A 23,914-nucleotide genomic window follows, 5' to 3' on the forward strand; every position below is an offset into this window, starting at 1 on the left:
ACATGTATCCTGAACTGCTGGTACAAAGGGAACTGATTGTGCATCCAGGTAAGATAAAGTCCTTGACAGTTTCGTCTTTATTAAAATGTCACCTATTGGTTGAGTGGTGAAAATGTTTATTTTCTTGACATTGAGATGCAATCCATATTGAAGGCTGCAGTATATGATCTTCTGCAGCAAGTTTTTCAAGTCCTCCTAGGTTTCAGCAAGCAAAGCTGTATCATCTGTATACCAAAAATTATTGATGAATATTCCTCCAATTCTGAGGCCACAGTTTCCTTCACAGAGCCTAGCTTCTCAAACAATTTGCTCATCATATAGATTTAATACATATGGTAAAAGGGTATAACCCTGGTACACATCTTTATTTTAAACCATGCAGTTTTTGCACACCCATGTTTATCACGGCTTTGTTCATGATAGCAAGGAGTTGGAAACAACATAAGTGCCCATCAACAAACGAATGGATAGAGAAGCTGTGGTATATTCACACAATGGAATACTATGCTTCATTGAAAAACAAGGAACTCATTCAGTATTATTCTAAATGGGTGATCCTGAAGGACATTATGCTGTTAAATATCTCAGTCACAAAAGGACAAATACTGCATAGTGCCACTGTTATAAAACAGGACTGACATTGGGGTTGGGGGGAGACTGAGAAAGATGGGTTCAATAATAGATATTGCATTGAAACAAATGAGGGAGAAAACTGTTTATTAAAAGGGATATGTGATTAGGTATTTTTGTCATGATAGGAGTTCAGAACGAAGGATGCCTAGTGGAGTAGACCTGGGCGGAGGGATTGTAAAACAATGGGGGAACTTTTCTTTTACTTTTCAAAGAGAAGAGTGTACTGGGGAGAATGGTCAGGGAGAAGGTGCATGGAGCAATGAATGAATAGAAATCCAAAGTCTGTAAATTTTCATTAAACTTAATTTAAAAATTATTTTAAAAACCCAGGCAGTTTTTTCTTGCTCTGTTCACACAACAGCTTGGCCTAGGTATATGTTCACATAAGCATAATTAAGTGTTCTGGGACTCCCATTCTGCTCAAAATTCACCTTAATTTGTTATGATCCATATAGTCAAATGTCTATGCATAGTCAATAAAATACAAATAGACATTCTTTTGGTATTCTTTGCTTTTAGCCAGGATCTATCTGAAATCAGCAATGATATCCCTGGTGCCTAGGCCTTTTCTAAATTCTGCTTGAACTTCTGACAGTTTTTTGTCTATGTACTATTCTAGTCTAATTTAAAAAATAATCTTAGTTTAAAAGCGATGTATGATAGGGTCTTATGGTTATCACAAGAGTTCACAATTAAGGTTGCATAGTGGAATGTACTTGGGGCGGTGGGAGGGGTGCAGGGGGATTGTGTACCAGGGAAGGAGTGTTTCTTTTGCTTTTGAAAGAGAGGAGCGAACTGGGGGTTGGGGAGGGGGGAAGAATGGGCAGGGAGAGAAGTGCAGCAATGAATGAATGGTGATCCAAAATCGCTGTAAATGCTCATTAAAATTATTTTTTAAAAATTATCTTAAGCAGTATTTTGCTTGCAGTAATATTATTTATATTGTTTGGTTATTTCCACATTCTGTTGAATCACCTTTTTTGGGAATGGGAACAAATGTTGTCCTCCAAATTTCCTGTTATAATCTTGTGAGCATGTCCAGGGCCTCATCTGTCATTTGAAATATATTAGTTGTTATTCCATCTATTCCTGGATCCTTATTTTTTTGTCAATGTCTTCTTTCTATTGCAGCTTTAATTTCTTCCTTTATTACCACTAGCTTTTGATCATACAGTACTTCCTGAAATATTTCCGTGTCAGCCAAATCTTGTTTTGTTGCTTCCCAGATCATTCAAGACTTTTCCCATAGTATCTCTAAGTATTGCAACTAGAGGCTTGAATTTGTTTTCCCTTCTTTCAGCTTGAGAAATACTGTGAGTTCTTCCCTCTTTATTTTCCAATTCTAAGTCTCTGCATAATCTGTTATAATACTTTGTTCTGCATAATCTGTTATAATACTTTGTTTTGTCTTCTCAAAGTGCCCTTTGAAATCTGTTCAACTCTTTTACTTCAACATCGCTTCTTCATCCCCTGTCTCCTGCAATGAACATTTGCTCTCTTCATGGATTATTTCCTTCATGTCATCCCACAACTCATATGGACTTCAATCATTGGTGTTCAATGCTTCAAACCTATGAATTATAAATCATTATAAATTAAGATTATTTTTCAATTCAGGTAGGATAGATACATGATCAAAATTTAGTTCTCATAGACTCTTTTTCATTTTCTTCAGTCTCAACTGAAATTTGAATAATTGATAGTCTGTTCCACAGTTGGTACTTGCCCTGATTTTGACTACTCCAATGATATTAAATTTCTCCAATGATTCCTTCCACAAATGTAGCTACTCATTTCCTATGAAGTCTATCTGGTGAGGTCCATGTGTAAAGTCACCCTTTGTATTTAAAAAAAAACTATTTTAAATGAATAAATAATAATTATTATGATTAGATGGACAATCTTATGCATTAGTGAGCTGAAATGGGATGGTTTGGACCATTTTTAATCAAATTATTATATCACTACTCTGTCTGGAATGACAAATTGAAGAGGAATGGTGTTACATGCATCATGAAAAAGAACATTTCATTTACTCTGACATACGATGAGTGCACATAAGTCATACTGACTATTGCCTAGGAAAGTAAAGGCTAAAATGAATGTCAGAAGAGACTCTGGAAATTGCATTAGAATGTAGTGAAGCCAAGACAAAGGGAAAGATTGCTGAAGTAAAAGAGCTGAACAGAAGTTTTCAAAAGGCAGCTGAATAAGGCTTTCATATTATACGAAATAGTAAAAGAGCTGGAGTTAAAAAAACCAAAAAGGAAGCACATACTTGGAATTTCTCAACCTGAAAGAACAAACTCAAGACTCAAGCCTCAAGATGCAATACTGAAGGATTTTATGGAAGAAACCTTGAGTGATACAATAAGCATTTTCAAAAGAAGGAAGACTTCCATTGAGTTGATGAGATGGTTAGAACAGTAACTCTGCTTCTTTCCCATGTTGTTGTTGTTATGGTGGTGGTGGTGGAGGTGGTGGTGATGTGCCATCAAGTCAAAACTTACTCATAGCTGGCGCTCCATCAGGCTTTCAAAGGCAGTAAATTGCACTGGAGGAGACTGCCTACTCCACTCATGGGGCAGCAGGTGGATTTGAACTGCATGCCTTTGAGATGGCAGTGCAGCTTCTTACTACCAGGCAGGTTGCAACAAAATCACAGGGAAGTCAAATAATGGACAATGCAAGTACCTTGAAATTTGGAAGAAGTTACTGAGAGCAAAGTCTGACATGAAGGAAAATGAAAAAGAGTACTCACAGTTCAGGTCATGGCAGTAAGCAAATATTCCAAAAAGGAAGAAAAAAATTAAAACTAACTGCTTATTATCTTTATCGAATAAGAAAAGAATAGCAGGCAAACTCCACAACCCCTAAAAGAAAGGAAATTATAAACTTAAGGGCAGAAATAAATACAAAAAAAACAGAAAAACAATTGAAATTATCAAGACCAAGATTTGATTCTTTGAAAAGGTCAATAAAAATTGATAAGCCTAACAAAGGAAAATGCTTTAAAGGTGCAAATAACTCAAATAAGACTTTAAATGGGCAATATCAAAACAGAACCAATCAAAATAAAAAAGATACTAACAGAATATTGTTGTTGTGTATACAGTCAAGTCGGAACCGACCCATAGTTGACCCTCTGGTGGGTTGTCAAGGCAGTTAATCAGACGGGAAGAGATTGCCCATCCTTCTCCCGTGGAGCAGCCTGTGGTCTCAAATCCTGTGCCTTCAGGATTGCAGCACAGCTTCTTGCCACTAAATCAGCAGAACTCAAAAGAATAGTATGAAAAGCTATACTTTAACACAGGTGGCCTAGTGTTAGAGAAGGATGGGCAATCTTCTCCCGTGCAATTCACCACTTCTGAAAACCCATGAGAGGGTCAAGCAATGTGTTGGTTTTGACTCAACAGCACACACCAACCAACAACAACATACTCTAACAAATTTAAAAACCTAGAGGAAATGGAAAAATTGTAAGAAACTCACACCCTACCAAATTGACACAGTACAACACTTGAACAGACTCATCATAAATAAAGAAATTGAGCAGATCATAAAAAAAAATCTCAACAACAAAGTGACAACGAAGTTTACCAAACATTCAAAGAGGAACAATCACCAGTCCTACTTAAATTATTTCAGAATATAGAGAAAGAATACTCTCAGATTCACTCTATGAAGCAAGTATAACCCTGAAACCAAAACAAATATATCATATAAAAAAACCCCAACTACAGAACACTACAGACTTCATGAATATAGATGTAAAAATTATTAACAAAATCCTAGCCAATAGAATCCAACAGTATTTCAAAACTAATTAATCATAATCAGATGGGTGAGATTCATAACAGGCATATAGCATATTTCAATGTAAGAAAAAAATCAATGTAATCCACCACATCAATAAAACAAAGGATAAAAATCACATGATCACCTCAATTGACACAGAAACAGCTTTTCAAAAAAATCCAATATTCCTTTCAGATTAAAATGTTCAACAAAGTAGGAATAGAGGATAATTTTCTCAATATAATTAAGAGCATATACACAAAACCGGTAGTCAATGTCATCCTCAGTGGGGAGAGATTAAAGGCCAGCTGGGGTCCTATCCTATCCATGCAAGCCAGAGGCATCAGACAGAGCCAGAGAGGGCTGTCCTGTTGTTCTATGATACATCCCTGATTGTTTCTATGGTTTGCTGTTAAAGAATGCATAAAGACAGATGTTACAGGCATTAGTGAGCTAAGATAGACTGGCACCGGTCACTTTAAATCAGACGGTCATATGATCTACTATTCTAGGAATTAAAAATTGGGAAGAATGATACTGAATTCAGTTTAAAATACCATTTCAAGATCTATCTTGAAGTGTAAGACTGTAAGTGATAAAAGTGTAAGACTGAGTGATAGGCCTGTTTATACAACTTTTATTCCAATATACAATGTAATTGGATAAAGACCATGATAAAAATAGATACACTGATAATAATGGTGACTGGAATGCAAAAGTTGGAAACAGGGAAGAAAAATTAGTAGTAAGAAAACGTGGACTTGTGCTTGCTTTGGCAGCACATATACTAAAATTGGAACAACACAGAGAAGATTAGTATGGCCTCTGTGCAAGGATGACACTCAAATTTGTGAAGTGTTCCATTTTTTTAAAGAAAAAAAGAAAAAGTGGACTTGGCGACAGAAATGAGGCTGGAGATATAGAATTTGTATAATTTGTATAGGATTTTGTATAATCAATGACTTATTCATTCCGAATACCTTTTATAAGAAACATAAACAACATATGGACTTCACTTGATGATATGCACAGGAATCATATTGATTACATCTGTGGAAGGAATCATTGGAGAAGCTCAATAGCAACTGTGAAAATCAGGCCAGTTGCTGATGGTGGAACATCAACTACTCATGTGCAAGTTCAAACTAAACTTACAGGGTAAATTAAATCCACAAGAACCAAAATTTAACCTTGAGTCTAAAAACCATCACAGGAACAGATTTGAGGCCTTGAACACTAGTGAATGGAGATCAGATGAGCTGTGAGAGGATATCAAGAGTATAACTCATGAAGATTTCAAAAGATCATAAAAAAGAGAGAAGAGGAAGAAAACACCAAGATAGATGTCAGAAGAGACTCTGAATATTGCACTAGAGCACTGAGAAGCCAAAGCAAAGGGAAGAAATCAGGAAGTTAAGGGGCTGAACAGAAGATTTCAAAGGGTAGCTCTGGAAGACAAAGCAAGGTATTATAATGTTCAAAAAAGTTGGAGTTGGATAATAAAAAGGGCCAAACTCACTCAGCATTTCTTTTTAGTGGAAACTTAGGGGCAACTCCTGAGTGATGTCTGCATTATTTATTTTTTTATTATAGTAATTTTTTTATTCATTGTTGCACATTTTCTTCCCCACTCCCTCTCCCTCAGTCCACCCTGCAATGCACTTTGTTCCAGATTGTTGTCATACATATAATGTCTAATTATATATTCCCTTTAAATAGTTCCTCCTCTCATCTGTTGTATTGCAGTGTTCGTTATCTATACACTCTTTTCTCATTCTCTCCTCAAACCCCTCATAGCTGTCCTATTTTTTACAGTGGTGTTATGCAGAATTTGTTCTTTGTGACTGAGATATTTCACTCAGCATAATGTCCTCCCCCATATTGTGTAATGTTTACAAGTTCATGTTTTTAATGATGTATAATAGTCCATTAAGGGAGCTGTGATGGCCTAGTGGCAAGAAGCTGTGCTGTAATCCTGAAGGCAGGCAGTTCAAATCCACTGTCTACTCTGACAGAAGGATGGACAATCTCTTCCTGTTGTGATTAACTACCTCTGTAAACCTGCCGAAGGGTCAGCTATGATTCAGTTCTGACTTGATGGTACAAAACAACAATAACATACGATTAGGAGGCAATGGTGATGAAGGAGGAAGTTCAAGCTGCTGTGAAGGAATTGGTAATAAACAAGGCCCCATGAATTGATGGAATACCAAGTGACATATTTCAGTAGCAGATGCTACCCTGGGCGTACTCGTCAGGTTGTGCCAAGAAATCTGGAAGACAACCATATAGCCAAAAGACTGGCAGAGATCATATTTATTCCCATTCCAAAAATAAAGGTGACCTGACAAAGTATGGAAATTATGGAACAATATCACAAATATGACACATAAGCAAAATCTTGCTGAAGATTATCCAAAAAACTGGAGCAGTACATTGACAGAGAACTACCAGAAATACACTCTGGGTTTAGAAGAGGTTATCGTATTAGGTCTATCATTGTCAGTGTCAGATAGATCTTGGCTAAAAGCATTGAGTACCAGATGAAAGTCTATCTGTGTTTCATTAACTATGTAAAAGTATTTGGCTGTGTAGATCACAGTAAATGTGGTTAAACTTTAAAAGAATGAGAATCCTAGAACACTTGATTGTTCTCATATAAAACCTACACTTGACCCAGGAAGCAGTCATTAGAACAGAACAAAGAAACACTGCATGGTTCAAAATCAGGAAAGAAGTGTGTCAGGGATGTGTTCTGTCTCCATACCTTCCCAATCTATATGCAAAACAGATCATTTGAGAGGCTAGACTTTATGAGGAGGATTGTGGCATCACGATTGAAGGTAGACTCATCAACAACCTGCAAAATGCAGATGATAAAACTGCCTGAAACTGAAGAGGACCTGAAACATTTGCTGCAAAATGTCAAAGACTGTAGTATCCAATATGGATTGAAGCTCAACATGAAAAGACAAAGATTCTTGCCACTGGGCCAGTTAGCAGCACCATGATAGATGGAAAAGAGATTGAGGTTGTTAACAACTTCAGCTTACTCAGCTCCATAATCAACACTCTTGGCACTAGCAGTCAGAAAATAAAAAGATGATTGCATTAGGGAAATCTGCTGTCAAGGAATTCTCCAACCTGTTAAACAGCAATTATGTTAATCTGGTCCACCTGATTCAGGCCCTTATCTTTGGAATTACTTGCTATGCATCAGAAAACTGGAAAATAACTAAGGATGACAGAAGAGGAATTATACTGTTGAGTTGTGGTGCTCAAGCAGAATATTGAACATATTGTGGACTGTAAAGAAAACAAACAGGTCTGTCCTGGAGAGAGTGAAAACAGGCTGCGCTTTCTCCAAAGGAGACTTTGAAGGATTTTGAAGCTTCATCTCACATACTTTGGACATATTGCCAGGCAGAAGGTCATCATGCTTGGAAGAGTGGAAAGACAGTGCAAAAGAGGAAGACTCTAGATGAAATGTATTGACACAGTGACTAGAGCAATAGGAGTAGATGTGTCAGAGATAGTGAGACTTGCTGAGGTCAGGGTGAGATTCAGAGATATTGTACATAAGGTCGACGAGTTGCAGGCAACTCAATGGCACAGTAATAACAAGAACAACTAATGATTTTGAGCTAAACAATGTGAGAGAATTATGACTTTCTGATATAGAAAAGGTAACCCACAGAAATTTAGTTTTTACTTCTAAAAATGTACATTTTGAGGAGCATTTCAGATATCTATTTGGCAATGTTATGGAAGTAATTATATCTGCATAACCAGGGACAATGTATGGACTTGAGATATGGGATATTTATGCCTTAAATTTGGAGACCACTGGGAGAGATCTAATACAGCTAGTACTGGTGGTTAAATGTTTCAAGGGGTCAGTGGTTCAAGCCTGCTAGTAACTCTACAAGAGAAGATGTCTGTTTCCCATAAAGATTTACAGCCTTGGAAACTCTGAAGGGCAGTTAAATGCCAATCTGTAGGTTTGCTATGAGATTGAAATCTATTCACTAGTAATAAGTTTCGTAGGTATCAAATGTAGACAACAACAATAATAGACCCTAGGAAAGAGCTCAATGTCACAATCAGTTTACTTTTGAGCAATATCAGGATCTGCTTAACTAAAAACATATTAAGTTTACTGAGATACGGAGGCAGTTCATACCAGGGAAACATCCACAGTTACAGAACATGGCCACTCTACATGACTACAAAAACCCCCTACATTCTTATATTTTTGGGTGAAGTTACAAAATCCATAACTTACTGAAAGAACATCAAGGGAGTTAAAAGCAAGATATCTAGAATCAAGAATTTGGCAGTGATAGGTCCATAGCACAAGTGGTATTACATGATTGGTTAAAGGCACATACCATTCCATATAATACAAAGAGGTCCTAGGACAGTGGACAGAACCATTTATTTCTGGCATAGACCTAAAGGAGTTGCACTGCTAACCCAAAGGCCAACCTTTTGGCAGTTCAAAGCTCCTGTGTAATTTACATACAACCTTAGAAACCCAGAAAAGGACCACCTATGAGTCAGTTCTGAGTAAATGGAAATGAGATGAAGTTGATTCCTCGGTCATGTCTGTTTCTTTTTTCTGAATAACAGTGCATTTGAATTTTGTAAATAAACTAGTGTAATTTTTTTTAAAAGCTGACAAAAATTATGTTAAAAAAATCATGCTGTTTCTGGAGGTCCTTTGTAAAGATTTGTTATTGCTATGTGCTATCAATTTGCCTGGGACCCTTAGTAACCCTATGTACAGCATCTCTGAAGCCTGCCCTGTCCTGAGCCAGTCTCACTGATTCCAACACACCTACCTCTGTTTTCCCAGTCACTGTGTCAATACATCTCACCCAAGGTTTTCCTCTCCTGCGCTGTCCTTCCACTCTCCCAAGCATCATGTCCTTCCTCAAGGATAGGTCTCTCTTGGCCATGTGCCCAAAGTATGTGAGACAGAGCTTCAAAATCCTAGCCTCTAAGGAGAAACTTGGTTTACCTTTTTAAATACAGACTGTTTTGTTTTGTTTTGTTTTGGTGGTCCATGGTATGTTCAAGACTGTTCTCCAGCACCACAAATTAAAGACATTGATTCTTCTTCTGTCACCCTTAGTCATTGTCCAGCTCTCTGATGCACAGCAAGTAATTGTGAAGACCATGACATGGATTAGGCTCACCTTAGTCTCAAGACTGACATCGTTGCTTTCCAGTACTCTGCAGAGGTCCCTGACAGCAGATTTTTCCAAATGCAATTCATCTTTTGATTTCCTGACTGCTGGTACTAAGAGTGCTGTTGTGGAGCCAAGTAAGCAACCTCAATCTCTTTCCTATCTGGTGCTGCCAATTGGCCCAGGGATGAGAATCATTGTCTTCTTGATGTTGAGCTTCAATTCATATTGAAGACTACAGTCTTTGACCTTCTACAGCAAGCACTTGAGGTCCTCTTCAGTTTCAGCAAGTAAGATTGTGTCATCTGCATAACGCAGGTTGTTGATGAGTCTTCTTTCAATACTGATGCCACATTCCATCTCATAAAGAAAGCACTACTTCTTGAATGATCTGTTCTGCATGTAGATTGAAAAGGTATGGAGACAGGATGCATTCCTTCCCTGATTTTGAACCATGCAGTGTTTGTTTCCCTGCTGTGTTCTGAGGAATGCTTCCTGGTCCAAGTACAGGTTTCACAAAAGTAAAATTAAGTGATCTGGGATTTCCATTTTCCTCAAGGTTAGACACAATTTGTGTTGATCTACATACTCAAATGACTGCATAGTCATTGAACCACAGATATATATTCCTCTGGTACTCTTTGTTTTCTGCCAAGATCCATCTGACATTGGCAATAATGTCAAGATTTAGATAGTGTTAAGTACCAAGACTCTTGGCACAAGGCTATCTAATCTTGAATCTGTTTGACTATAATGAAAAACATCCTTTGGGAATAGATTATGATATGTTTCATTGACCAGACCTCATGATCTTGGGTCAGTGTACTCCTATGTTGTCCATGTAATATATGGCCCACATTAACACAAAAGTAAAGGGATTACAAAAATTTCAACATGGATTCCAGAATCATGTCAAGATTTCCTTTTTCTCCTTTTTTTCAACTGTGATTTGAGTGAAAGTTTATGACATCAGTTGGTTTTTCTTTGTTATGCCAATTATCATGTCAGTACTTTTAAGTGAAATTAAGGTGTTACTTTTATATTGATCTACTTACATACAGAGCTCTGCTGGCATAAACCATAGGAACTTATGCAGCTAACCGCAAATCAGCACCTCTCTGGTGGTTAAGATTCACCACAGCTCTTAGGGAGAAAGAAGGGCAATTTATTCATTTGCAATTTACAGCCTCCTGGAAAACCTCCCCAGAGAGTCAGCTAGAGTCAGTGAGCAATGAAAGTTGAGATTTATATACAAAGTACCTCAGATTTTAGACTCTTAAATACACTAGAAAAGAAGTAGATCAGCAAATGAACCTCAGAGAAAGCATCCAGGAAGGTAAGAGGAGAACCAAGAGAAAGTGATGCTCTAAAGACTAAGAGAAGGAAGTGGAGCTGTGTTAAATGCTCTTTATAAGGATTAAGTTAAAGATGGAGAGCAAAGGATAGGATTTACCAATGGAAAAATGTTTTAGTTATACAGTAATGCCAAAACAGAAGTACCACAGAAAGGGTCTTTAACAAACAGAAATTTATATTCTCACAGTTAAGGAGGCTAGAAGTCAAGGGTGTGTTAGCTCTAAGGGAAGCATTTGTTTCTGTTAGCTCTAGAGGAGTTTCTCTGTCTTCTTCTGAGGTTCTCCTGTTGTGAAATCTTCATGTGGCTTAACATCTCTATTCCCTCACCTCTGATTGTTTACTTACAGCAAACAACAACACATTGCTCTTAGGTAGGAACTGACTCATGGTTGACCCTCCAGTACAGACTCTGAGGCTGTAAATTACACAGGAAGTGTTTGTCTATCTTTCTGCCTAGGAGCAGCTGGTGGATTGGGACTGCCTGTCTTTGGGTTGGCAGCACATCTCTTATCCACTAGGCCACGAGGGTTTCCAGATTCTTTGTTTACTTGTTTAATCTGCTTTATACTTCAAAACAAAATGACTCAAAATACACCCTAGACTAATCTGTCATTGATATAACAAAGCTCATTCTCAAACAGAATTATAACCACATGTCTGTTGCTGTTTTGTGTTCTTGGTTTCTCATTTTTCTTAATGTTTGCCATAATTTGTTATGAAAAGCACAGTAAAATACCTTTGCATAATCAATAAAGCACAAATAGACATTCTTCTGGTATTTGCTTCCAGTTAGGATCCATCTGACATCAGCAATGATATCCCTTGTGCTCTTGTGCTATAGTTTCTTCTAAACCCAGCTGGAACTTCTGGCAGTCCTCTGACAATTGACTGTTCTAGTCAGTTTTGGATAATCTTCATCAATGTTTTGCTTATGTGTGATATTGATGTTGTTGTTAGGTGCCACTGAGTCAAGTATGACTCATAGCAACCCAATGAACTGCAGACTTGGAGCCTGTTCTATCCTGTGACAACCTCACAATTACTGATATACTCAACCCATTGCTGCAGCCACAGGATATTAATGATATTGTACAATAATTTCCACATTCTGTTGGATCACCTCTATTAGAAATTAGAACAAATATGGATCTATTCCAACCCGTTTGTTTGTTAGGTTGCTGTCTCCCAAACTTATTGGCACAAACTGATGAGTGAGCATGGCCAGAGCTGCATGTTAGTTAAAATATGTCAGTTTCTATTTATCAGTTCTTAGGGCCTTACTTTTTTTTGGCTCTTAAATGCCTTCCTTCATCACCATTGACTCTTGATCATATGGTGCTTCTGGAACTATTTCAGTATTGGTCAATTCCTATTGGTACAGTGACTCTGTGTATTCCCTCTAACTTCTTTTAATGATTTTTTAATAATTCACTATTTTCCCCGTAGTATTGTCAGTACTTGAGTACTTGCAGCTTGAATTTGTTTTTCATTTCTTTTTGTTTGAGGAATGTAGAGTGAGTTTGTACCTTTTTATTCCCCAAATCCAGTCCTCTTACACATTGTGCTGTAATTATTTTACTTTGTCTTCTCAAGCTGTCCTTTGAAATCTTCTGATTATCTCTTTTACTTCAGCATCTCTTCCCTTCGTTTTGGCTTCTCAATACCTTAGTGGAGTTTTCAGAGTCTCTCCTGACATCTATTTTGGGTTTTCTTTCTTCTTTTTGTTGCACTCTTCATTGTTGATGTACTTGTTCTCATCCAACATCTCATCTGCTGTTCCAGACCTCAAACCTATTCTTAAGATGGTTTTTAAAATCAAATAATACAGATTATTGGTCACATTTTGGTTCTTGGGACTGGACTTGTTTTCATCTTCCCAGCCTCAATTTGAACTTGCCTATAAGTAAATTTTGGTCTGTTCCACAGTTAGCACCTGGCCTCATCTTGATTGCTGATGTTAATAGAGCTTCTCCAACAATTCCTTTTGCTAATGTAGTTAATCTGATTCCTGTTCAGTCCATAAGGTGAAGGTTTATGCTTTTTAAAAAACTTTTAAAAAGCTCGCTGAAACTGAGGAGGACCTCATGCACTTACTGCAGAGGGTCAAGGACTGCAGCCTTCAGTATGGACTGAGGCTCAATGTCAAGAAGACAAAAATTCTCACCACCGGACCAATCGGTAGCATCAGGATGGATGGCGAAGAGATTGAGAGTGTTCACAGCTTCAGTTTGCTCGGCTCCACGGTCAACACTCTTGGCACCAGTAGCCAGGAAATCAAAAAACGTATTGCGATGGGAAAGTCTGTGGTTAGGGACCTCTCTAAAGTACTCAAGAGCAACGGTGTCTCTCTGGAGACTAAGGTGTGCCTGATACAGGCCATGGTCTTTGCAATCACTTGTTATGCATCAGAGAGTTGGACAATGACTAGGGAGGAAAGAAGGAGAATTGATGCCTTTGAGCTGTGGTGCTGGAGAAGAGTATTGAATGTACCATGGACTGCCAAGAAAACAAACAGATTCTTCCTAGAGAGGGTTAAACCAGGCTGCTCCTTGGAGGCAAGGATTCTGGGGCTTCATCTGACATACTTTGGACATGTTGTAAGGAGAGACAGGTCTTTAGAGAGGGACATCATGCTGGGTAGAGTAGGGGCACAGCGCAGGAGGGGAAGACCCTCTATGAGGTGGATTGATTCAGTGACTGGGGTAATCGGGATGGGTGTGTCAGAGGCAATGAGATTGGCACGAGATAGAGCATGGTTTAGGGCTGTTGTACATAGGGTCGCTATGAGTCGCAAATGACTCGATGGCACATAACAACAACAACAACATATGGTTTAAAATCTATGGCTGGCTGTTTGCTGGCGTGGAGCAGCAACACCGTGACAGCAGTAAGTGTGATGGAGACCCACCACTCTGGGAGTGCTGCAGAAAGCCCACTCAACTTTATTGGGGTTACAGTGTGTTTATATATAGGCGAGTAAACAGGAAAACAGGATGGGATGGATTTGTAGATGTGGAGTATGCAGATTGGCCAGGAGAACCTCAGCCCAGTGCAGACCACTCCCAGCTCAACGGATGCAGCAAGCCATCCTCCCAGTTGATGAGCTTTCTCTGCCAGCACAGCCAAACATGGGAGAGCTTTCTCTATCCCATATTAAGGGCTAATATATGCCAGATAGGCTTGCACTTATCCGGAGTTAGACGATATGCGCAGGCCAGGGGCCTCCTCCTCCTTCCCAATCCTCTCCAACAAAGATCTGGAAAGATTTCTGTCAGAGTTCTATCTTCTCTATATACATGTTCAATCTGTATGCTGAGCAATCACTTGAGAAGCTGGACTCTGTAAAGATGAATGTGTCATCAAGATTCAAGGAAGACTTATCAATATATTGTGCTATGTAGATGGCACCACTTTACTTGCTGAAATTGAGGACTTGAAGTGCTCATTGCAGAAGATCAAAGAAGATGGCCTTCAAATGGATTATATCTCAACATTAACAAAAATATTCCACTGGACCAATAGACAACAACATGATGAATGGGGAAAATATTAAAATTATCTACAATTTCATCTCCCTTGGATCCACAATCCGTATACTTGGTACCAGTAGTCAGGAGGTCAGGAGATGTATTACATTAGGAAAGTCTGTAATCATAAACTCTCCAAATTACTGAAGAGAGAGAACATCAATTTGAGGACTAAGGTGTGCCAGATTCAGGCCATGGTCTTTTCAGTCACTTACTATGCATGTTAGAACTAAACAATGAACAAGGATCACCGAAGAATTGATGTCTTTAAGTTGGGGTGTTGGAGAAAAGTATTGAATATCCCACAGACTGCCAAAAGAACAAACAAATATGTCTTAAATAAAGTACAAGCAGAGTGTTTCTTGGAAGCAAAGATGACAAAGCTTCATCTCATATACTCAGGGCATGTTGTTAAAAAAGGCTAGTCCTTGGAGAAGGACGTCATGCTTATAAAGGTAGAGGATTGGCGAAAGAGAAGAAGACCCTCAACCAGATGGAATAGCACAATAACTACAGCAATGGACTCGATATATCAGAAATGGAGATGGCATAGGATAGGATAGAGTTCAGATTGATTGTCCATAAGGTTTCTACCTAGAGGAATGTCTGAACAAAAACAATGAAAGACAGGCCCAAGGGCCGTGGATTAAAAGTCACCCACCTTTGGCTTGGTAGCATTGCTTTCTGTCCACTCTAGGTCGTACAGCCCTGCTGTACAAGTTGCCATACCGCGGTCACTTGTGGTTGCTGTGAGGCTGAACACTGTGACACTGATGTGTCAAATGCATTAATGGTTGGCTACCCTATGCGGACAGAGAGTGGGGTGGAGCTCCCCAATTAAAACAAGCTTGGAAGGAAGAGTGGCATCCACTTCCATAATAGCTTGCCTCCGGAAAAACCTATGAACCTGGAGAGAGGATGAAAGGCACCCAAGCATTGAAGGACTCTCCTTCATAGGATCGCTATGAGTCTCCTGCAACTCGACGATACTTAACAACAAGGTTTCTACGAGTCCTACTTGACTTGATGGCATCTAACAACATGTTGCTATTGTTCTCAGGTGTTGTCAAGTAAGTTCATGGAAATCCTATATAATACAATAGAATGCAACCTGTCCAATCTTTGGCCATCTTCACAATCTCTGCTGAAATCTGTTGTTCCTGTCCCTGGGTCAATCCATCTTACTGAGGGTCTTTTTTTCTTACACTGGCCCTCCAACTTTTCATAGATGATAACTTTCTCCAGGAACGGGCTCATCCTGATAACATGCCCAAAGCACATAAGATGAAGTTTCAGCATCTTTGTGTCTAAGAAATAGTCTGGCCACACTTACTTCAAGACAGTTTGTTCTTCTGGCAACCCATGGTATCCATATTCTTTTCCATTACCTCAGTTCAAAGATATCCATTCTTTCCAGTCTTCTGTATTCATTGTCTAGCTTTAATGTGCATACAAAACTATTGAAAATGGAAAATTGCTGTTGAGTCTGGTGCACCTTAGTCTTTAAAGTTACATCTTTGTTCTTTAGTGCTTTAAACAGATCCTTGGCAGCAGATTTACACAATGTAATAGGTTACGTGGTTTCTTGATTGCTGTTTCCATAGGTATTGATTGTGGATCCAAGTGAAATGAAATCCTCGACAATTTCATTCTTTTTCCCATTTTTTATATTGTTGCTTATTGGCTCAGTTGAGAGGAATTTTGTATGTGGTTGTCAAGTCCATAGGATTTACAGCATTTATTTAGGGGTTATAACTTAATCATGAGAGGAAGTCACTAAAACACATTTGCTATCAAGCCAGTTACAATTCATAACGATTCTATGTATGTCAGAGTAGAGCTGTGCTCCATGGGAGTTTATTGGCTAATGGTGAAGTCTCTTCTTCTTTGTGCTGCTTCTAACTTGAACCCTTTTAGTTAGAATGTTAACCACTTGCACCACCTAGTAACTCTGCCTAGAAGATACTAAATGTGAAATATAAATTGACTTTAATGGAACAGAATGAAGGGTCATCATTTATTCTTTTCCCATCAGTAGTATTTATTGGGTAGAAGGCACTGTGATAGAATCTACTAGTATTTTTAAGATAAATATCAAGCACATGAAGGGAGGTGGACCACAGTTGGTAGGTATTTATTAACAGAGGACCATTTCATTTCTTATCACAATGCATGTGCACAGAAAAATACAGAGGAGTAAAGAAGAGTATGTGAATGGTCATGCAGCTCTGTTTAAAGTGGTCACCCAAGGGTGCTACAGAGAAAAAAAGGAGATGCTCTTGAATCAATACAACTCCTTTGCTTTGAAACTTCAACCCCAAAACAGAAGGAAGTCCCTGCTGGCTCTTTCGCTGCCATGAGGGAAGAGCACCTCACTGCCACCAGTGAAACAAGTGGGTGGACTGAAGTAAAATCACCTCTCTCTATATGTGATTTTACTGGAAAGTAGAACCACAGGAGTTGGAAATGAAACCTTGCAAATGTTAAGCTCTACTTAGCAGCCAATGTGAAAAATACCCTAGTAACAGTGGATCTAGAAGAACTTCCTGTTATGTCAATCACAAAATTCATTCTTGTAAGTCAACTCTTTCACAACAGGAGTGGGGCTTGAGATATTTTTAATAGTTTGAAAAATTGCCTTTATTAAACTCATGAATATACTTTTAATTCCCTGTTGTTGTTATGTGTCATTGAGTCACTTGCAACTCATAGAGACCCTATATACAGCAGCTCTGAACCCTGCTCTAGCGTGTGCCAAACTTATTGTCTTGACACACCTACCCCATTACCACAGTCCATACATCTCATCGAGGGTCTTCCTCTCTTACGTTGTCCCTCCACCCTCTCAAGCATGATGGCTTTCACCAAGAACTGTTCCCTCCTTGCAACATGCGCAGAGTATATCAGACAGAGCTTCAGAATCCTTGCCCCCAAGGAGCAGCCTGGTTTCACCCTCTCTGGGATGAACCTATTTGTTCTTCCAGCAGTTCATGGTATATTTCATATTCTTCTCCAGAACTTTTAGATGGGTTGGAATTTATTTCCCATTCATTTGTCCATGCTTATTTAATCATGCTTTTAATTTATCAGATTATAGCATCCATTTTTATGCTATCTTTGCATTTTTCTGTTTTTTTAAAAACGTCATTAACCTGGAATCCATCAGTTCATACTTTGTGCTAAGTCAGCCTGAACTTGGTGATCACTTACAACTGTATTTCAGGAAAGATAAAGAAAAAAAACCCTCAATTTTTAAATTATATGTAATTTGTAAGTTCGTGGGTGGTACAAAAAGATTAATGCAACTGGCTATTAATGAAAAGGTTAGCGATTTAAATCCACCTGGAAGTGACTTTAAAAAAGGTCTGAAGATATATATATTTTTTTAAAAAAATTCCATAATAATAACCTGTCCATACCATCAAGTCAGCGTTAACTTGTAGCTGATCCTGCCCATGTTTTCAGAGCCTGTCAATTACGCAAGAGGAGACTGCTTGCCTTTCTCCCTAGGAGTAGCGAGTGGATTTGAACTGAGTGTGTTTTACTCTGACACACAAAGGAGTTGCCAAGAATCAGAATCAAATGGACAGTGACTGTTGTTGTTGTTGATTGCTGTCAAGTCTAGCACAACTCATAACTATCCTAAGAACAAAAGGCCTGAAGCCTTTCTATAACTATCATCATTTATCAAAGTTCATAGAGTTTCCAGAGGCATGTTGTTTAGGAAGTGGATGCTACTCCTGCTTCCAAGAACAATGACTAGTGCTGGAATTAATTGTAGAGAAAACAATATAGGATATGTCTAATTTTACTTATCAGTTAGAATAATTATCCAACAAACATTCACACAGGATTTATTATGTGCAAGATCCCATTCCAAGAGTAAATGCAGCAGTAAACAAAACAAACAATAATGCTAACTTTCATTATGTTTATATCCTAGTGTTGAATGAACGAGAGAACTAACTACCAGCATATAACCTTATAGTTAGGAGTTATGTTCTTAATTCGTTGCACCTTTCAGGGACTCCACCAATGCAAAGAAAGATAAGAATAATATAGAATGCAGTGTTGGTGGTTCATTTAGAATAATGCTTTCCAGTCCCTCCCAGATTAGGTAGTGATTTTAAAAATCATTGCTCTTGCGTGCTACAGGATAGTATTCTGTTGTGTGAATGCACCACACACAATCCATTCTATTGTAGCCATTAGGGTTGTTTCCATGTTCTTGCAATGGTGAATAAAGTTGTTATAAACATTGACATACAAATTTCCATTCATGACTCAGTTGTAATTTTCTTGGGGTATATTCCAAACAATGGAATAGATGGGTGATATGGAATTTCTATGTTCAGCTTTTTGAAGACATGCCAAACTGCCTTCCTGAGTGGTTGCATAAGGACAAATACTGTATGAGACCATTATTATAGAAATAGATAACTAATAAAATGTGTATCCCCGAAAGAGTGATGGTGGTAGCAGAGGGGTGAGAATGGGCATGGGTAGGGTCATCACACCATTTGATGGGTAGAGAGAGGGGTAGGTAATAGATATGTGAAAGATCTGGTGTGAAAAACTAATGTATATGAACTTTGTAAGTAAACCAGAATAAAATATTTTTTTAGAATAGGATATTGGTAGTTTCACTGATTATAATATGGAAGTTGGAGATAGTTCAGGAACACCTTTTGTCTTAAATCTGCGTTCTTGGACCTATGCTTGATATAGAACATTGACTGGCCTAAAATGCAATTGCTTATGTTAAACTGATTAAAACAGCCTACCTCTTCATATGCACCGTGTAATTTGTGTCTAGATAGGTGAGCTTCCCACTCTTCCAGGTACAAGTCACGTTGCCTGAATATTCATGTATGACACAGATTACATTGGTAGGAACATCTGGTGGATCTGCAATAAAAACGCATCCTTTAGACGTCACAACAAAATCAGGCAAAACAACAACAACAAAATCCATAAAAAGCTTTACAACATAGGTGATAAACTGCCAGTACGTTTGGAAGCTACTACCTATTTGTCACTGTTGTACTGAGGTGGTTTATATGTTGTTGTAATGCTAGGAGCTGAGCCATCAGTATTTAAAATACCAACAGAAGCACTCATGGTGGACAAGTTTCAGCAGAACTTACAGACTAGGACAGAATAAGAAAAAAGGTCTGACAATCTACTTCTCGAAATTAGTTAGAAAAACCCCTATACATCACAATAGAACATTTTCTGATAAAGTGCTAAAAAAGGAATTCTTTAGTTTGGTAGGCATGTGCTAATGGCAGCTATGAACGTGAACCACCCAAAAGTCAATACAATATAGTATAGGAGTAGGCAGTGTTACACGTTATACCTAAAGTATATTTTATAGACAACATTATCCATAAAAGCACTGTGATCTGAAACAACTTGATGATAATTCATGACAACAATGTATTTGGGAGGTCAGGCTAGTTGACACCTCACCACCCATTTCCTTCTGTACCCCTTAACCTTGCAGAAAACTTTGCTAGGGAATACTATATCCTTTTTTTCACATGACTATATTTTTTATTTCTTTGGGGATACTGATATAATCAAGTTCCTCACAACCGAACTATGACAAACCACATCTCTTCAAACCTCAATTTCTGTCTCCTGTCAGACTAACTACCACTGTGTCTTGCTCTTTTTCTTAGTAGTTACATTTTTAAGAATTCATTGTCCTTGTCTGCTTCTTACTTTACCATTTATTCTTGAGTTTGAAACAGCCAGTATTCTGCCCCCACAATCCTGCCAACCCACAATCACCAAATCTTTCATGACTTTCTAGTCCTATGATCTCTTTTCAGTTTTCACTGAGCTTGACCTCTAGAACATTTGTTCTTTTAGTCACTTCCTCCTTGAAACTGTTTTGCCTTTGGGCTCCCATGAAATGGTTTTTTACACCTTCTTTATTTCTCTGGTAATTTCACCTTCTAGCATATATGTTTAAAACGTTCTGTGATCATAGGATTCTATGTCAAGAAAATCTCTTCTTGCCCCTCTAGTTCTCTGGAATGGCATGTGACCATATGGGGAATGTATTTCATCTGCTAGAATCTTTCAAGGAGGTTTTCCTAGTGTAGTCCATATCCTCTTGCAGTTCAAATCTACTAGCTGCTCCTCAGGAGAAAGATGGGCAGTTTCCTTCTGTAAAGTGTTACAGCCTCAAAATCCAAAGGACCCCAGTGGAGGGTCTCTGTGAATCAGAATCAACTAGATGGTGGTGGAGGTTTTTAATTGGAAAAGTGATTCTTCTTCTCTTTCTTTAAGTAATGTGAGCAGTGAGTTGCCGCTGATCGTATTTCTGTCCTACTTAAACAGTCTATTTAAGAATGCAGCCAACACAAGGGAAAACAAAGCTCAAGAGATGGAAAAAGTGGAACCTTTGGTACCTCTGAAACTTCAGCACCTGGAACTTTCAGTATATGATCCAGTACTAACTAATCAAGACCAAAAAGAAATATGGAAAGAGTGAATGTTTATCATAACCTCACTGTTCAGGCATGTCTGTCGCAGCTTGCCCCTGCATGTGCAAGGCTGCCTGGAAACTTGAGTGCAGAGAGAGCAAAAAGGTACATAGAAGAATGAGTTATTAAAGAATAATTTTTTAAAAGCCATTTATACACTGGAAGTATACTCATTAATTTATCTTAAATGCAAAACTACTCCTGCATGTCTCCTCAAGTCTAGTGCTGGGACTATTACTTGTAAATAAGAAATCATTGTAAGAGCAAAACATATCCTCATTGCATATTAAAACAACGATAAATGATATTTCAGCCTATCAAACTGGAAGGGCTTTTGAAAAATGGCAATATGCAACGTTGGAGTGTACTTGGGGTAATCTCATAGGAGTGAGAATATGTACGTCCTTTATGGAGAGCGTGTGGTCTTTAGGGAGTTGTGATTCTAACCCAGAGTCTGCTCAAGCCCTGTAGTTGGAACGCATCAGGGTCCCGAGGAAGAAAGACAGGGAGTCTCCTCCCCTTGTGATTTACAGATTCAGAAACTTAACAGGGAGTTGGTTATTAGTTGGATTTGACTAGACAATGATTCTAAGATGTTTGATATTTTTTGGAAAAAAAATTACAATCAAATGTTGAAGTATCTTGTACCAATGCAATTCTTTATCTGATAATTTACTCCAATTAAATAGTCCTAGACACACAAAGATCTTTGAATAAAAGGATATATCCCTTAAAGTGTTATTTAATCAAAAAGAACAACCGAAAAACAATTATGAGATATCATTTTACCTCAGTAACAATAGCAAAGTTCAACAGAGCAGCAAATAACAAGTGTTGGTGAGATTGTGGAGAAATTGAAACACTTAGTCACTGTTGGTGGGAGTATAAAATGGTGCAACTACTATGGAAGGCAGTTTGAGTTGGAAATAGAAATACTATTCACTACAAGGAATATACCCAAAAGAAACTAGAGGTGCCACACAAACAGGTATATCCACAATCATGTTTATTGCTGCATAATTCACAATACAAAAATATGGAAGCAATCCAAGTGCCCATCAAAAAATGAATAGACAGAAAACTATGGTATATTCACACAACAAAATACTATGTAGCAGTGAAAAACAAAGAACTCATAAAATATTACACAACATGGGTGACCCTGGAGGACATTAAGCTAAGTGAAATACCTCAATCACGCCACTGTTATAAAACAGGACTGATATGGGAGTTGGGGAGGAAATTATGAAAAGAGGGAGTAAGTAATAAACACTCCACTGGAACAAATGAAGGGAAGAACTGTTTAAAAGAAATATATGATCAGGAATTATTTGTATGACAACAGTCCAGAATGAGAGTTTGCAAAGTAAACTGGTAGAAGGGTGGGAGAAAGGAAGAAATCATGCAACAATGAATTAATTTTTTTAACAATAAAGTGAAGTGGGAGGTAAGGAGGAAAATGTGCAACAACGAATGAAAGAAAATCCAACTTTTCTGTAAAATTTTGTTAAAACCACAATAACAAATTATAAAATAATAAAAAGAACAATATAACTGTCTAAAAATGACTCAATAAACTATGTTACAGTCATAAAATGCAACAAAATTTAATGCAGTAGGAAAAAAATAATGTCCTAAAAAGTACTGATCTTAAGGTGCATTTGATCCTAACTAGGATCAGTTTAATTACTTGTTATAAATTTGAAAGTTGAACAATAACTAAGAATGGCAGAAGAAAAATTGATGTCTTTGAGTTGAGGTTCTGGAGAACAGTACTGAATATCCCATGGATTGCTAAAAGAAGTAATAAATATATCTTGAGAAGCATGCAACCGCTGTGCTTCTTCCAGGTAAAGATAGTGAAACTTCATCTCATATAGTTTAGGCATGTTTTTGGGAAGGGCCAGTCCTTGGAAAAGGACATGATGCTTGGAAAGACTGAAGGTCAGCATAAGAAAGGAAGATACAAGATGAGCAGATACAGTGACTAGAACAACGAGCTCAAGTATGGCAAAGATGTTAAGGATGGCACAGGATAAGGCACTGTTGTTCACAGGGTCATTATGAGTCTCGTTTGACTCAAAAGCACACAAGAACAATAACATCAAGAGAGCTAGGTCAAATTAATTTTAAAAAATTACATACTCAAAACAATTATGAGATATCATCTCACCCCAGTCAGAATAGCAAAATTTAACAGAACAGTAAGCAACAAATGCTGGCGAGATTGTGAAGAACCTGGAACCCTTATTCACTGTTGGTGGGAGTGTAAAATGGTGCAACCAATGTGGGAGGTAGTGTGGCGTTTTCTCAAAAAGTTGCAAATAGAGATACCTTTGGCCCAGCAATTCCACCAAAGAGACCATCACTGCCACCCAGCAGATATATGCACACTCATGTTTATCATGGCTTTGTTCACAATAGCAAGACATTGGAAACAACCTAAGTGGCCATCAACAAACGAATGGATAGAGAAGCTGTGGTATATTCACATGATGGAATACTACGCTGCATCAAAAAACAAGGAACTCATGAAATATTTTCAAAATGGGTGATCCTGGAGGACATTATGCTGAGTGAAATATCTCAGCACAAAAGGACAAATACTGCATAGTGCCACTGTTGTAAAACAGGGCTGCCATCAGGGTTGGGGGGAGACTCAGAAAGATGGGATAAATATTGTATACTGCATTGAAACAGATGAGGGAGTAAACTGTTTAAAAGGGATATGTGATTAGGTATTATTGTCATGACAGGAGTCCAGAACAAAGGCTGCATAGTGGAATGGACCTGGGGGGAGGGATTATATAACAATTAAAGAATTTTTCCTTTATTTTTCAAAGCGTGTACTTGCGGGGAGGGGTGGGCAGGGAGAAAAGTGCAACAATGAATGAATGAAAATCCAAAGTCT

General features: G+C 38.1%; 1 protein-coding gene across 1 annotated transcript in view; it reads right to left on the bottom strand.

Annotated features, from left to right (window-relative positions):
• IL23R (interleukin 23 receptor) overlaps positions 1-23,914 on the bottom strand; it is a 126,158-nt gene that overhangs the window by 83,659 nt on the left and 18,585 nt on the right. Inside the window, exon 3 of the mRNA XM_006879746.1 lies at positions 19,291-19,414. Within this exon, the coding sequence (XP_006879808.1) occupies positions 19,291-19,414 (124 nt within the window). The remainder of the gene's footprint in view (positions 1-19,290; positions 19,415-23,914) is intronic.

The sequence above is a fragment of the Elephantulus edwardii genome, unplaced genomic scaffold, assembly GCF_000299155.1.
Source record: "Elephantulus edwardii isolate Elephantulus edwardi_28Jun2011 unplaced genomic scaffold, EleEdw1.0 scaffold00005, whole genome shotgun sequence".
In the NCBI taxonomy this organism is placed as follows: domain Eukaryota; kingdom Metazoa; phylum Chordata; class Mammalia; order Macroscelidea; family Macroscelididae; genus Elephantulus; species Elephantulus edwardii.